The sequence below is a fragment of the Salvelinus alpinus genome, chromosome 16 (genome assembly GCF_045679555.1).
Source record: "Salvelinus alpinus chromosome 16, SLU_Salpinus.1, whole genome shotgun sequence".
Taxonomy (NCBI): domain Eukaryota; kingdom Metazoa; phylum Chordata; class Actinopteri; order Salmoniformes; family Salmonidae; genus Salvelinus; species Salvelinus alpinus.
In genome coordinates, this window is record NC_092101.1 from 44,244,313 (window position 1) to 44,258,197 (window position 13,885).

General features: G+C 47.7%; 1 protein-coding gene across 3 annotated transcripts in view; it reads left to right on the forward strand.

Moving 5' to 3' along the window:
• swt1 (SWT1 RNA endoribonuclease homolog) overlaps positions 1–13,885 on the forward strand; it is a 46,994-nt gene that overhangs the window by 5,551 nt on the left and 27,558 nt on the right. For all 3 annotated transcript variants that reach the window (XM_071346363.1, XM_071346362.1, XM_071346361.1), the window contains exons 6-11: positions 3,940–4,131; positions 4,443–4,536; positions 4,861–5,272; positions 7,578–7,716; positions 13,260–13,408; positions 13,647–13,807. In XM_071346363.1, the coding sequence (XP_071202464.1) occupies positions 3,940–4,131; positions 4,443–4,536; positions 4,861–5,272; positions 7,578–7,716; positions 13,260–13,408; positions 13,647–13,807 (1,147 nt within the window). The remainder of the gene's footprint in view (positions 1–3,939; positions 4,132–4,442; positions 4,537–4,860; positions 5,273–7,577; positions 7,717–13,259; positions 13,409–13,646; positions 13,808–13,885) is intronic.

Here is a 13,885-nt window from a genome sequence, read left to right on the forward strand (position 1 = left end):
CTCCCTTCTTCCTCAACCTGCTCCTATTCCCCCACCTCTCCTCCTCCCTTCTTCCTCAACCTTCTCCTATTCCCCCACCTCTCCTTCTTCCTCAACCTTCTCCTATTCCCCCACCTCCCCACCTCTCCTCCTCCCTTCTTCCTCAACCTTCTCCTATTCCCCCACCTCTCCTCCTCCCTTCTTCCTCAACCTTCTCCTATTCCCCCACCTCTCCTTCTTCCTCAACCTGCTCCTATTTCCCCACCTCTCCTTCTTCCTCAACCTGCTCCTATTTCCCCACCTCTCCTCCTCCCTTCTTCCTCAACCTTCTCCTATTCCCCCACCTCTCCTTCTTCCTCAACCTTCTCCTATTCCCCCACCTCCCCACCTCTCCTCCTCCCTTCTTCCTCAACCTTCTCCTATTCCCCCACCTCTCCTCCTCCCTTCTTCCTCAACCTTCTCCTATTCCCCCACCTCCCCTCCTCCCTTCTTCCTCAACCTTCTCCTATTCCCCCACCTCCCCTCCTCCCTTCTTCCTCAACCTTCTCCTATTCCCCCACCTCCCCTCCTCCCTTCTTCCTCAACCTTCTCCTATTCCCCCACCTCCCCTCCTCCCTTCTTCCTCAACCTTCTCCTATTCCCCCACCTCCCCTCCTCCCTTCTTCCTCAACCTTCTCCTATTCCCCCACCTCCCCTCCTCCCTTCTTCCTCAACCTTCTCCTATTCCCCCACCTCCCCTCCTCCCTTCTTCCTCAACCTTCTCCTATTCCCCCACCTCCCCTCCTCCCTTCTTCCTCAACCTTCTCCTATTCCCCCACCTCCCCTCCTCCCTTCTTCCTCAACCTTCTCCTATTCCCCCACCTCCCCTCCTCCCTTCTTCCTCAACCTTCTCCTATTCCCCCACCTCCCCTCCTCCCTTCTTCCTCAACCTTCTCCTATTCCCCCACCTCTCCTCCTCCCTTCTTCCTCAACCTTCTCCTATTCCCCCACCTCTCCTCCTCCCTTCTTCCTCAACCTTCTCCTATTCCCCCACCTCTCCTCCTCCCTTCTTCCTCAACCTTCTCCTATTCCCCCACCTCTCCTCCTCCCTTCTTCCTCAACCTTCTCCTATTCCCCCACCTCTCCTCCTCCCTTCTTCCGCAACCTGCTCCTATTCCCCCACCTCCCCTCCTCCCTTCTTCCTCAACCTTCTCCTATTCCCCCACCTCTCCTTCTTCCTCAACCTTCTCCTATTCCCCCACCTCCCCACCTCTCCTCCTCCCTTCTTCCTCAACCTTCTCCTATTCCCCCACCTCCCCACCTCTCCTCCTCCCTTCTTCCTCAACCTTCTCCTATTCCCCCACCTCTCCTCCTCCCTTCTTCCTCAACCTTCTCCTATTCCCCCACCTCTCCTTCTTCCTCAACCTGCTCCTATTCCCCCACCTCCCCACCTCTCCTCCTCCCTTCTTCCTCAACCTTCTCCTATTCCCCCACCTCTCCTCCTCCCTTCTTCCTCAACCTTCTCCTATTCCCCCACCTCTCCTCCTCCCTTCTTCCTCAACCTGCTCCTATTCCCCCACCTCTCCTTCTTCCTCAACCTTCTCCTATTCCCCCACCTCCCCACCTCTCCTCCTCCCTTCTTCCTCAACCTTCTCCTATTCCCCCACCTCTCCTCCTCCCTTCTTCCTCAACCTTCTCCTATTCCCCCACCTCTCCTTCTTCCTCAACCTGCTCCTATTTCCCCACCTCTCCTTCTTCCTCAACCTGCTCCTATTTCCCCACCTCTCCTCCTCCCTTCTTCCTCAACCTGCTCCTATTCCCCCTCCTCCCTTCTTCCTCAACCTTCTCCCATTCCCCCACCTCTCCTCCTCCCTTCTTCCTCAACCTTCTCCTATTCCCCCACCTCCCCACCTCTCCTCCTCCCTTCTTCCTCAACCTTCTCCTATTCCCCCACCTCTCCTCCTCCCTTCTTCCTCAACCTTCTCCTATTCCCCCACCTCCCCACCTCTCCTCCTCCCTTCTTCCTCAACCTGCTCCTATTCCCCCACCTCTCCTCCTCCCTTCTTCCTCAACCTTCTCCTATTCCCCCACCTCTCCTTCTTCCTCAACCTTCTCCTATTCCCCCACCTCCCCACCTCTCCTCCTCCCTTCTTCCTCAACCTTCTCCTATTCCCCCACCTCTCCTTCTCCCTTCTTCCTCAACCTTCTCCTATTCCCCCACCTCCCCACCTCTCCTCCTCCCTTCTTCCTCAACCGTCTCCTATTCCCCCACCTCTCCTCCTCCCTTCTTCCTCAACCTTCTCCTATTCCCCCACCTCTCCTCCTCCCTTCTTCCTCAACCTTCTCCTATTCCCCCACCTCTCCCCCTCCCTTCTTCCTCAACCTGCTCCTATTCCCCCACCTCTCCTCCTCCCTTCTTCCTCAACCTGCTCCTATTCCCCCACCTCTCCTTCTTCCTCAACCTTCTCCTATTCCCCCACCTCCCCACCTCTCCTCCTCCCTTCTTCCTCAACCTTCTCCTATTCCCCCACCTCTCCTCCTCCCTTCTTCCTCAACCTTCTCCTATTCCCCCACCTCTCCTCCTCCCTTCTTCCTCAACCTTCTCCTATTCCCCCACCTCTCCTTCTTCCTCAACCTGCTCCTATTCCCCCACCTCCCCACCTCTCCTCCTCCCTTCTTCCTCAACCTTCTCCTATTCCCCCACCTCTCCTCCTCCCTTCTTCCTCAACCTTCTCCTATTCCCCCACCTCTCCTCCTCCCTTCTTCCTCAACCTTCTCCTATTCCCCCACCTCTCCTCCTCCCTTCTTCCTCAACCTTCTCCTATTCCCCCACCTCTCCTCCTCCCTTCTTCCTCAACCTGCTCCTATTCCCCCACCTCTCCTCCTCCCTTCTTCCTCAACCTTCTCCTATTCCCCCACCTCTCCTTCTTCCTCAACCTTCTCCTATTCCCCCACCTCCCCACCTCTCCTCCTCCCTTCTTCCTCAACCTTCTCCTATTCCCCCACCTCTCCTTCTTCCTCAACCTTCTCCTATTCCCCCACCTCCCCACCTCTCCTCCTCCCTTCTTCCTCAACCTTCTTCTATTCCCCCACCTCTCCTCCTCCCTTCTTCCTCAACCTTCTCCTATTCCCCCACCTCCCCACCTCTCCTCCTCCCTTCTTCCTCAACCTTCTCCTATTCCCCCACCTCTCCTCCTCCCTTCTTCCTCAACCTTCTCCTATTCCCCCACCTCTCCTCCTCCCTTCTTCCTCAACCTTCTCCTATTCCCCCACCTCTCCTCCTCCCTTCTTCCCCAACCTGCTCCTATTCCCCCACCTCTCCTTCTTCCTCAACCTTCTCCTATTCCCCCACCTCTCCTTCTTCCTCAACCTTCTCCTATTCCCCCACCTCCCCACCTCTCCTCCTCCCTTCTTCCTCAACCTTCTCCTATTCCCCCACCTCCCCACCTCTCCTCCTCCCTTCTTCCTCAACCTTCTCCTATTCCCCCACCTCTCCTCCTCCCTTCTTCCTCAACCTTCTCCTATTCCCCCACCTCTCCTTCTTCCTCAACCTGCTCCTATTCCCCCACCTCCCCACCTCTCCTCCTCCCTTCTTCCTCAACCTTCTCCTATTTCCCCACCTCTACTCATCCCTTCTTCCTCAACCTGCTCCTATTCCCCCACCTCTCCTCCTCCCTTCTTCCTCAACCTGCTCCTATTCCCCCACCTCTCCTTCTTCCTCAACCTTCTCCTATTCCCCCACCTCTCCTCCTCCCTTCTTCCTCAACCTTCTCCTATTCCCCCACCTCCCCACCTCTCCTCCTCCCTTCTTCCTCAACCTGCTCCTATTCCCCCACCTCTCCTCCTCCCTTCTTTCTCAACCTGCTCCTATTCCCCCACCTCTCCTCCTCCCTTCTTCCTCAACCTGCTCCTATTTCCCCACCTCTCCTGCCATCCTCCAAACCTCCCCCATCTCCCCCTCCTCTCCCTCACCTCCCTCAGCTCTAGGTCTCCCCACAGTGCTCGTACCCTGGGTGGTACTACAGGAGCTAGACTCTCTGAAGAACAGGAAGAGGCTGTCCAGCTCTGTAGCCCACCTGGCCACACCTGCCGTTCATTACATCTACACCTGCCTGAAGAGCCAGGAGCCTCGACTCTGGGGCCAGTCCATGCAGCAGGCCTCTCAGAGCAGCCGTGAGTCCCCTATGTATTCCCTCCATTGGCACGGACTGAACAATAGTTCCTCTGGACTGCCACCTGCTGGCAATAGCAGCACAGTGCTATTTCAACTCGGTGCACGCAGCATCACAAAACTACTTGTTTCAATGATGAGCAGTCCTGCTAGTAGAATCTCTCCCTTTCTGCAGAACCTCTGCCAAACTCTGTTTTACCTGTCAGCAGTAACTAGCAGGTTCACCTCTCTCTTCAGTGCTGAGGTGATGGTCATGACGCATGTCTCCTGTCCCCTCTCTCTCTCTCTCTCTCTCTCGCTCTTTCTCTGACAGAGGGACTCAATGCTGAGAATAATGACGACAGAGTGCTGCAGTGCTGCCTGCAATACCAGAGTCTTTACCCAGAGGGTGCTCTCATCCTTTGCACGTGAGTCCACTCCCACCCTCCTGCTGCAGTGTGTCTGCCTGTCTTTCCTCTGCAGATACATGCAGGAAAGGTTTGACAGTGTGTGTGTGCGTGCCTGTCTGGAGATAGTTCTGTATGTGATATGGTGCTGTTTGAAAGCGATACTGCTTGTCATCAGTATTCACTTCTTCATTTCACTAAGACTTCCTTTACAAGCGGTCTCACACTGTCTGGTCGCACACACACTCACACTTTCACACTCTGTCTCACTTGGTGTGACGTGCATTTGTAGCAATATCTTTCTTTCTGACTGGTTGATTTGATTGTGTGTGTGTGTGTCCACAGTAATGATAAGAACCTGTGTAGTAAGGCCTTGCTGAGTGGGGTGAAGGCCTTCGGTAAGGCTGACCTGATGGAGGTGGTAGACAGGCTCAAAACGCCTGGTGTCCACAACCTGACCCCCACCCAACCCCACACACAGACCCCTGTCAACACACAGACACAAACCCTCATCCGCACCCCGAGCCAGACCCGTGACCACCAGAAACCCAGCCCCTTCCCAGGCCGGCAGCAGAAGGAACAGAGTAGGAGCGATGGAGGGAAAGAGAGAGAAATGGAAGAGAAGAGAAAGAAGGCTACAGAAGAGGCCCGGGAGCTGAGCAGCTGTGTGTCAGTACTGGAGGACTGTCTGAAAGAAGCGCTGTCTCAGGTGCTGGAGATTGAGATGAAGGCAGCCTATGAAGAACTGTGGACAGAGGTAAACTCCACAATCTTCTGGTCAATTCCAAATCAGCCAATCGGCTGAGTCCAGATTCTCTACCTTTTGCACAATCCCTGTCATAGATTTTACTATGATGGAAACTCCCTCCAGCCGTTGCCTACCCCAGTCCCATGCTTTTCAATCCATGATGGGGAGGGTGCAAGTGCTTCAGGAGAAGTGTGGAGAATCGGGATGCAGCCTTGGCCTCTGAAAGTATTGAGCAGATTTGTAGATGTGGAATTGTGCTCAGTGTTTCTCCTCTGACCTTTTTCAGCAGTAGTAGAAAGGGTAGTGAGGGGGTGGGTGTCATATTTTTTGCAGTGGTCCCAACAATTTAGCAATAAAAGTGACTCTAAAATGGCACAAGACATTCACCAATAAGACATTCACCAATAAATTCCTATTGGGCAAAACATATTCTGAAACAAGTGCAAGTTTTTATAGTCACAAGATGTAGTCATTGCGTGTAATAATATACAGTGGGGAGAACAAGTATTTGATACACTGCCGATTATGCAGGTTTTCCTACTTACAAAGCATGTAGAGGTTTGTAATTTTTATCATAGGTACACTTCAACTGTGAGAGACGGAATCTAAAACAAAAATCCAGAAAATCACATTGTATGATTTTTAAGTAATTAATTTGCATTTTATTGCATGACATAAGTATTTGATACATCAGAAAAGCAGAACTTAATATTTGGTACAGAAACCTTTGTTTGCAATTACAGAGATCATACGTTTCCTGTAGTTCTTGACCAGGTTTGCACACACTGCAGCAGGGATTTTGGCCCACTCCTCCATACAGAACTTCTCCAGATCCTTCAGGTTTCGGGGCTGTCGCTGGGCAATACGGACTTTCAGCTCCCTCCAAAGATTTTCTATTGGGTTCAGGTCTGGAGACTGGCTAGGCCACTCCAGGACCTTGAGATGCTTCTTACGGAGCCACTACTTAGTTGCCCTGGCTGTGTGTTTTGGGTCGTTGTCATGCTGGAAGACCCAGCCACGACCCATCTTCAATGCTCTTACTGAGGGAAGGAGGTTGTTGGCCAAGATCTCGCAATACATGGCCCCATCCATCCTCCCCTCAATACGGTGCAGTCGTCCTGTCCCCATTGCAGAAAGGCATCCCCAAAGAATGATGTTTCCACCTCCATGCTTCACGGTTGGGATGGTGTTCTTGGGGTTGTACTCATCCTTCTTCTTCCTCCAAACACGGCGAGTGGAGTTTAGACCAAAAAGCTCTATTTTTGTCTCATCAGACCACATGACCTTCTCCCATTCCTCCTCTGGATCATCCAGATGGTCATTGGCAAACTTCAGACGGGCCTGGACATGCGCTGGCTTGAGCAGGGGGACCTTGCGTGCGCTGCAGGATTTTAATCCATGATGGCGTAGTGTGTTACTAATGGTTTTCTTTGAGACTGTGGTCCCAGCTCTCTTCAGGTCATTGACCAGGTCCTGCCGTGTAGTTCTGGGCTGATCCCTCACATTCCTCATGATCATTGATGGCCCACGAGGTGAGATCTTGCATGGAGCCCCAGACCGAGGGTGATTGACCGTCATCTTGAACTTCTTCCATTTTCTAATAATTGCGCCAACAGTTGTTGCCTTCTTACCAAGCTGCTTGCCTATTGTCCTGTAGCCCATCCCAGCCTTGTGCAGGTCTACAATTTTATCCCTGATGTCCTTACACAGCTCTCTGGTCTTGGCCATGGAGAGGTTGGAGTATGTTTGATTGAGTGTGTGGACAGGTGTCTTTTATACAGGTAACGAGTTCAAACAGGTGCAGTTAATACAGGTAATGAGTGGAGAGCAGGAGGGCTTCTTAAAGAAAAACTAACAGGTCTGTGAGAGCCGGAATTCTTACTGGTTGGTAGGTGATCAAATACTTATGTCATGCAATAAAATGCTAATTAATTACTTAAAAATCATACAATGTGATTTTCTGGATTTTTGTTTTAGATTCCGTCTCTCACAGTTGAAGTGTACCTATGATAAAAATTACAGACCCCTACATGCTTTGTAAGTAGGAAAACCTGCAAAATCGGCAGTGTATCAAATACTTGTTCTCCCCACTGTATATGAAAATACTGTCAAATAAAAGATGACATTCTCTACTGTCACCTAATATGAACATTCTATCTCATTATAGCCCCCCCACCCCCCTCCCCCAAAAGATGTCCCTCAGTGTCCAGAGACATGGATGGGAGTGTATATACAGAGAGGAAGCTTGAACTACGTAAAGTGATCAGATGTTGGCTATCATTTTGTAACCTACATTTTTGTTTGGAAACGATAGATCGTATATCTGAAACCGCCCTGGACTCTTGAAGACCTTCTGCAGTGTTTCAAGAAACACTGGATCTCTGTCTTTGGCAACATCGTCCCTCGAAATCTGCAGCAATCCCTGGAAAACCTTCACAACTTCTTTTTCTCAGGTGAGAAACCATGACATCACTGTCAGATTACAGCACTCTCAAAATGCAATCAATATCTCTCTTTGGGAACTACAAATGTAAATGAGCTGTTATCTAGTGCAACACATCTTTTCTCAGTTTCTGAGACTTATGTTTTTGTTATACATTGTCCAAATAAACTATAAATAATGGGGGAAAAACACTATAAAATGTTGTGTGTACTTTGAACACTTTGATGGAAACTAGTACATTTGCATGCTAAAAATAAATAGTGATATCCCTTAAAATGGGCCCAGTGAAGTGTGCTGCAAATAGAGTTCTCCCTGACTAAAGCACAGTGCTATACTGTCTACACTAGCGTTCCTACTGCTCTACAGAACTATATTCAGAATAAGGCTCTGCAGAGAAGTGTGTCAGAAGCAAAATGCTGACTGAGTGGTTAACTGCAGTAGCCATACTAAGCATGCTGCTCAGTGTTGCCCTCTGTGTTGGCTCTGTTTGTCGTTGTATTACATTAGCAGCTGTAGTGTGAGTGTGTGTTTCCCTGTTCATCATACTCTCTCTAGCATGACCCCCCCCCCCCCTCCCTATTCTAATCTTGGGTGGACCAGCCAGGACTCTTAGAGAGTTGAGAGGAAGGGAGGGATGAACGGTGTATATCGAAGAATCCAGAAGTGGAAACTACTGCAGTGTGTTACTGTTTGTGTGTGTGTGGATGTGCACGGAAGGGAAGTGACATTAGGTATAAACACACACACCTTAAATTCCTGCAAGTGTTCCTATTCTCCATTAAATGTACTGGTTAAATAACTACTGTACTGTCAGGACAAACTGGCTCTGGTTAAATAACTACTGTAATGTCAGGACAAACTGGCTCTGGTTAAATAACTACTGTAATGTCAGGACAAACTGGCTCTGGTTAAATAACTACTGTACTGTCAGGACAAACTGGCTCTGGTTAAATAACTACTGTACTGTCAGGACAAACTGGCTCTGGTTAAATAACTACTGTACTGTCAGGACAAACTGGCTCTGGTTAAATAACTACTGTACTGTCAGGACAAACTGGCTCTGGTTAAATAACTACTGTACTGTCAGGACAAACTGGCTCTGGTTAAATAACTACTGTACTGTCAGGACAAACTGGCTCTGGTTAAATAACTACTGTACTGTCAGGACAAACTGGCTCTGGTTAAATAACTACTGTACTGTCAGGACAAACTGGCTCTGGTTAAATAACTACTGTACTGTCAGGACAAACTGGCTCTGGTTAAATAACTACTGTACTGTCAGGACAAACTGGCTCTGGTTAAATAACTACTGTACTGTCAGGACAAACTGGCTCTGGTTAAATAACTACTGTACTGTCAGGACAAACTGGCTCTGGTTAAATAACTACTGTACTGTCAGGACAAACTGGCTCTGGTTAAATAACTACTGTACTGTCAGGACAAACTGGCTCTGGTTAAATAACTACTGTACTGTCAGGACAAACTGGCTTTGGTTAAATAACTACTGTACTGTCAGGACAAACTGGCTCTGGTTAAATAACTACTGTACTGTCAGGACAAACTGGCTCTGGTTATATAACTACTGTACTGTCAGGACAAACTGGCTCTGGTTATATAACTACTGTACTGTCAGGACAAACTGGCTCTGGTTAAATAACTACTGTACTGTCAGGACAAACTGGCTCTGGTTAAATAACTACTGTACTGTCAGGACAAACTGGCTCTGGTTAAATAACTACTGTACTGTCAGGACAAACTGGCTCTGGTTAAATAACTACTGTACTGTCAGGACAAACTGGCTCTGGTTAAATAACTACTGTACTGTCAGGACAAACTGGCTCTGGTTAAATAACTACTGTACTGTCAGGACAAACTGGCTCTGGTTAAATAACTACTGTACTGTCAGGACAAACTGGCTCTGGTTAAATAACTACTGTACTGTCAGGACAAACTGGCTCTGGTTAAATAACTACTGTACTGTCAGGACAAACTGGCTCTGGTTAAATAACTACTGTACTGTCAGGACAAACTGGCTCTGGTTAAATAACTACTGTACTGTCAGGACAAACTGGCTCTGGTTAAATAACTACTGTACTGTCAGGACAAACTGGCTCTGGTTAAATAACTACTGTACTGTCAGGACAAACTGGCTCTGGTTAAATAACTACTGTACTGTCAGGACAAACTGGCTCTGGTTAAATAACTACTGTACTGTCAGGACAAACTGGCTCTGGTTAAATAACTACTGTACTGTCAGGAGAAACTGGCTCTGGTTAAATAACTACTGTACTGTCAGGAGAAACTGGCTCTGGTTAAATAACTACTGTACTGTCAGGACAAACTGGCTCTGGTTAAATAACTACTGTACTGTCAGGACAAACTGGCTCTGGTTAAATAACTACTGTACTGTCAGGACAAACTGGCTCTGGTTAAATAACTACTGTACTGTCAGGACAAACTGGCTCTGGTTAAATAACTACTGTACTGTCAGGACAAACTGGCTCTGGTTAAATAACTACTGTACTGTCAGGACAAACTGGCTCTGGTTAAATAACTACTGTACTGTCAGGACAAACTGGCTCTGGTTAAATAACTACTGTACTGTCAGGACAAACTGGCTCTGGTTAAATAACTACTGTACTGTCAGGACAAACTGGCTCTGGTTAAATAACTACTGTACTGTCAGGACAAACTGGCTCTGGTTAAATAACTACTGTACTGTCAGGACAAACTGGCTCTGGTTAAATAACTACTGTACTGTCAGGACAAACTGGCTCTGGTTAAATAACTACTGTACTGTCAGGACAAACTGGCTCTGGTTAAATAACTACTGTACTGTCAGGACAAACTGGCTCTGGTTAAATAACTACTGTACTGTCAGGACAAACTGGCTCTGGTTAAATAACTACTGTACTGTCAGGACAAACTGGCTCTGGTTAAATAACTACTGTACTGTCAGGACAAACTGGCTCTGGTTAAATAACTACTGTACTGTCAGGACAAACTGGCTCTGGTTAAATAACTACTGTACTGTCAGGACAAACTGGCTCTGGTTAAATAACTACTGTACTGTCAGGACAAACTGGCTCTGGTTAAATAACTACTGTACTGTCAGGACAAACTGGCTCTGGTTAAATAACTACTGTACTGTCAGGACAAACTGGCTCTGGTTAAATAACTACTGTACTGTCAGGACAAACTGGCTCTGGTTAAATAACTACTGTACTGTCAGGACAAACTGGCTCTGGTTAAATAACTACTGTACTGTCAGGACAAACTGGCTCTGGTTAAATAACTACTGTACTGTCAGGACAAACTGGCTCTGGTTAAATAACTACTGTACTGTCAGGACAAACTGGCTCTGGTTAAATAACTACTGTACTGTCAGGACAAACTGGCTCTGGTTAAATAACTACTGTACTGTCAGGACAAACTGGCTCTGGTTAAATAACTACTGTACTGTCAGGACAAACTGGCTCTGGTTAAATAACTACTGTACTGTCAGGACAAACTGGCTCTGGTTAAATAACTACTGTACTGTCAGGACAAACTGGCTCTGGTTAAATAACTACTGTACTGTCAGGACAAACTGGCTCTGGTTAAATAACTACTGTACTGTCAGGACAAACTGGCTCTGGTTAAATAACTACTGTACTGTCAGGACAAACTGGCTCTGGTTAAATAACTACTGTACTGTCAGGACAAACTGGCTCTGGTTAAATAACTACTGTACTGTCAGGACAAACTGGCTCTGGTTAAATAACTACTGTACTGTCAGGACAAACTGGCTCTGGTTAAATAACTACTGTACTGTCAGGACAAACTGGCTCTGGTTAAATAACTACTGTACTGTCAGGACAAACTGGCTCTGGTTAAATAACTACTGTACTGTCAGGACAAACTGGCTCTGGTTAAATAACTACTGTACTGTCAGGACAAACTGGCTCTGGTTAAATAACTACTGTACTGTCAGGACAAACTGGCTCTGGTTAAATAACTACTGTACTGTCAGGACAAACTGGCTCTGGTTAAATAACTACTGTACTGTCAGGACAAACTGGCTCTGGTTAAATAACTACTGTACTGTCAGGACAAACTGGCTCTGGTTAAATAACTACTGTACTGTCAGGACAAACTGGCTCTGGTTAAATAACTACTGTACCGTCAGGACAAACTGGCTCTGGTTAAATAACTACTGTACCGTCAGGACAAACTGGCTCTGGTTAAATAACTACTGTACCGTCAGGACAAACTGGCTCTGGTTAAATAACTACTGTACCGTCAGGACAAACTGGCTCTGGTTAAATAACTACTGTACCGTCAGGACAAACTGGCTCTGGTTAAATAACTACTGTACCGTCAGGACAAACTGGCTCTGGTTAAATAACTACTGTACCGTCAGGACAAACTGGCTCTGGTTAAATAACTACTGTACCGTCAGGACAAACTGGCTCTGGTTAAATAACTACTGTACCGTCAGGACAAACTGGCTCTGGTTAAATAACTACTGTACCGTCAGGACAAACTGGCTCTGGTTAAATAACTACTGTACCGTCAGGACAAACTGGCTCTGGTTAAATAACTACTGTACCGTCAGGACAAACTGGCTCTGGTTAAATAACTACTGTACCGTCAGGACAAACTGGCTCTGGTTAAATAACTACTGTACCGTCAGGACAAACTGGCTCTGGTTAAATAACTACTGTACCGTCAGGACAAACTGGCTCTGGTTAAATAACTACTGTACCGTCAGGACAAACTGGCTCTGGTTAAATAACTACTGTACCGTCAGGACAAACTGGCTCTGGTTAAATAACTACTGTACCGTCAGGACAAACTGGCTCTGGTTAAATAACTACTGTACCGTCAGGACAAACTGGCTCTGGTTAAATAACTACTGTACCGTCAGGACAAACTGGCTCTGGTTAAATAACTACTGTACCGTCAGGACAAACTGGCTCTGGTTAAATAACTACTGTACCGTCAGGACAAACTGGCTCTGGTTAAATAACTACTGTACCGTCAGGACAAACTGGCTCTGGTTAAATAACTACTGTACCGTCAGGACAAACTGGCTCTGGTTAAATAACTACTGTACCGTCAGGACAAACTGGCTCTGGTTAAATAACTACTGTACCGTCAGGACAAACTGGCTCTGGTTAAATAACTACTGTACCGTCAGGACAAACTGGCTCTGGTTAAATAACTACTGTACCGTCAGGACAAACTGGCTCTGGTTAAATAACTACTGTACCGTCAGGACAAACTGGCTCTGGTTAAATAACTACTGTACCGTCAGGACAAACTGGCTCTGGTTAAATAACTACTGTACTGTCAGGACAAACTGGCTCTGGTTAAATAACTACTGTACTGTCAGGACAAACTGGCTCTGGTTAAATAACTACTGTACTGTCAGGACAAACTGTGGGGTTGTTTACAATTGGCCTCTGTGTTTCTCATTGACATATGTGCGTGCGTGACTACATGTGATCGTGTGTCTGGTTATGTGTGTACAAAGTGTGTGTACTCTGACGTTCTGGTCTCTCTCCTTAGGTAAGTCAGTAGAGCATAGCTCTACACTGCTGGCTCTGTATGAGGCTAGAGAGCTGCTGCAGGCCTTCGGCTGCAGGTCAGACTACGATGGGCGTGTCCGACCGGCCCTCGCCTCCCTGAACACCCTGCTGCAGAGGATACTCCCTCAGGTACGCTGCCTGGAGCTTATTCAGGACTGCAACGTCACACGGTGGCAAATCCGTTTTCTTTATGTTTTGGACCCAAGTTGTCTAAAGTTGTTCAAACTTATTTGTATAGTTTTCTTGTGCGTTTCTTAAAATCTCTTACAGTTTTACCGTTGAGCTCTCGTCTAAAGAGACATTCCAATGTTTGTGCTTGTTTACAAATGGCAAATAAATGAAACTTAAAGTTGATTTTGGTATGTAGCCAGAGAAAGTCTCAGAGGAGACCCACACCAGTGACGGTGACACCCTCATGGCGGAAGAGGAGGAGGAGGAGGAAGAGAAACAGACCACGCCTGCTCGGGTGTCACACCAGGAAGTGTGGGTGATGTTTGAGAACATCTGGAACAATGTGTGTGGGATCAGGTGAGCAGATGATACTGAGTTCAGGACCTGTGGAGATTAGCCCATAGTTGGGAAGGCAGGGTCCTAAATACTAGTTTT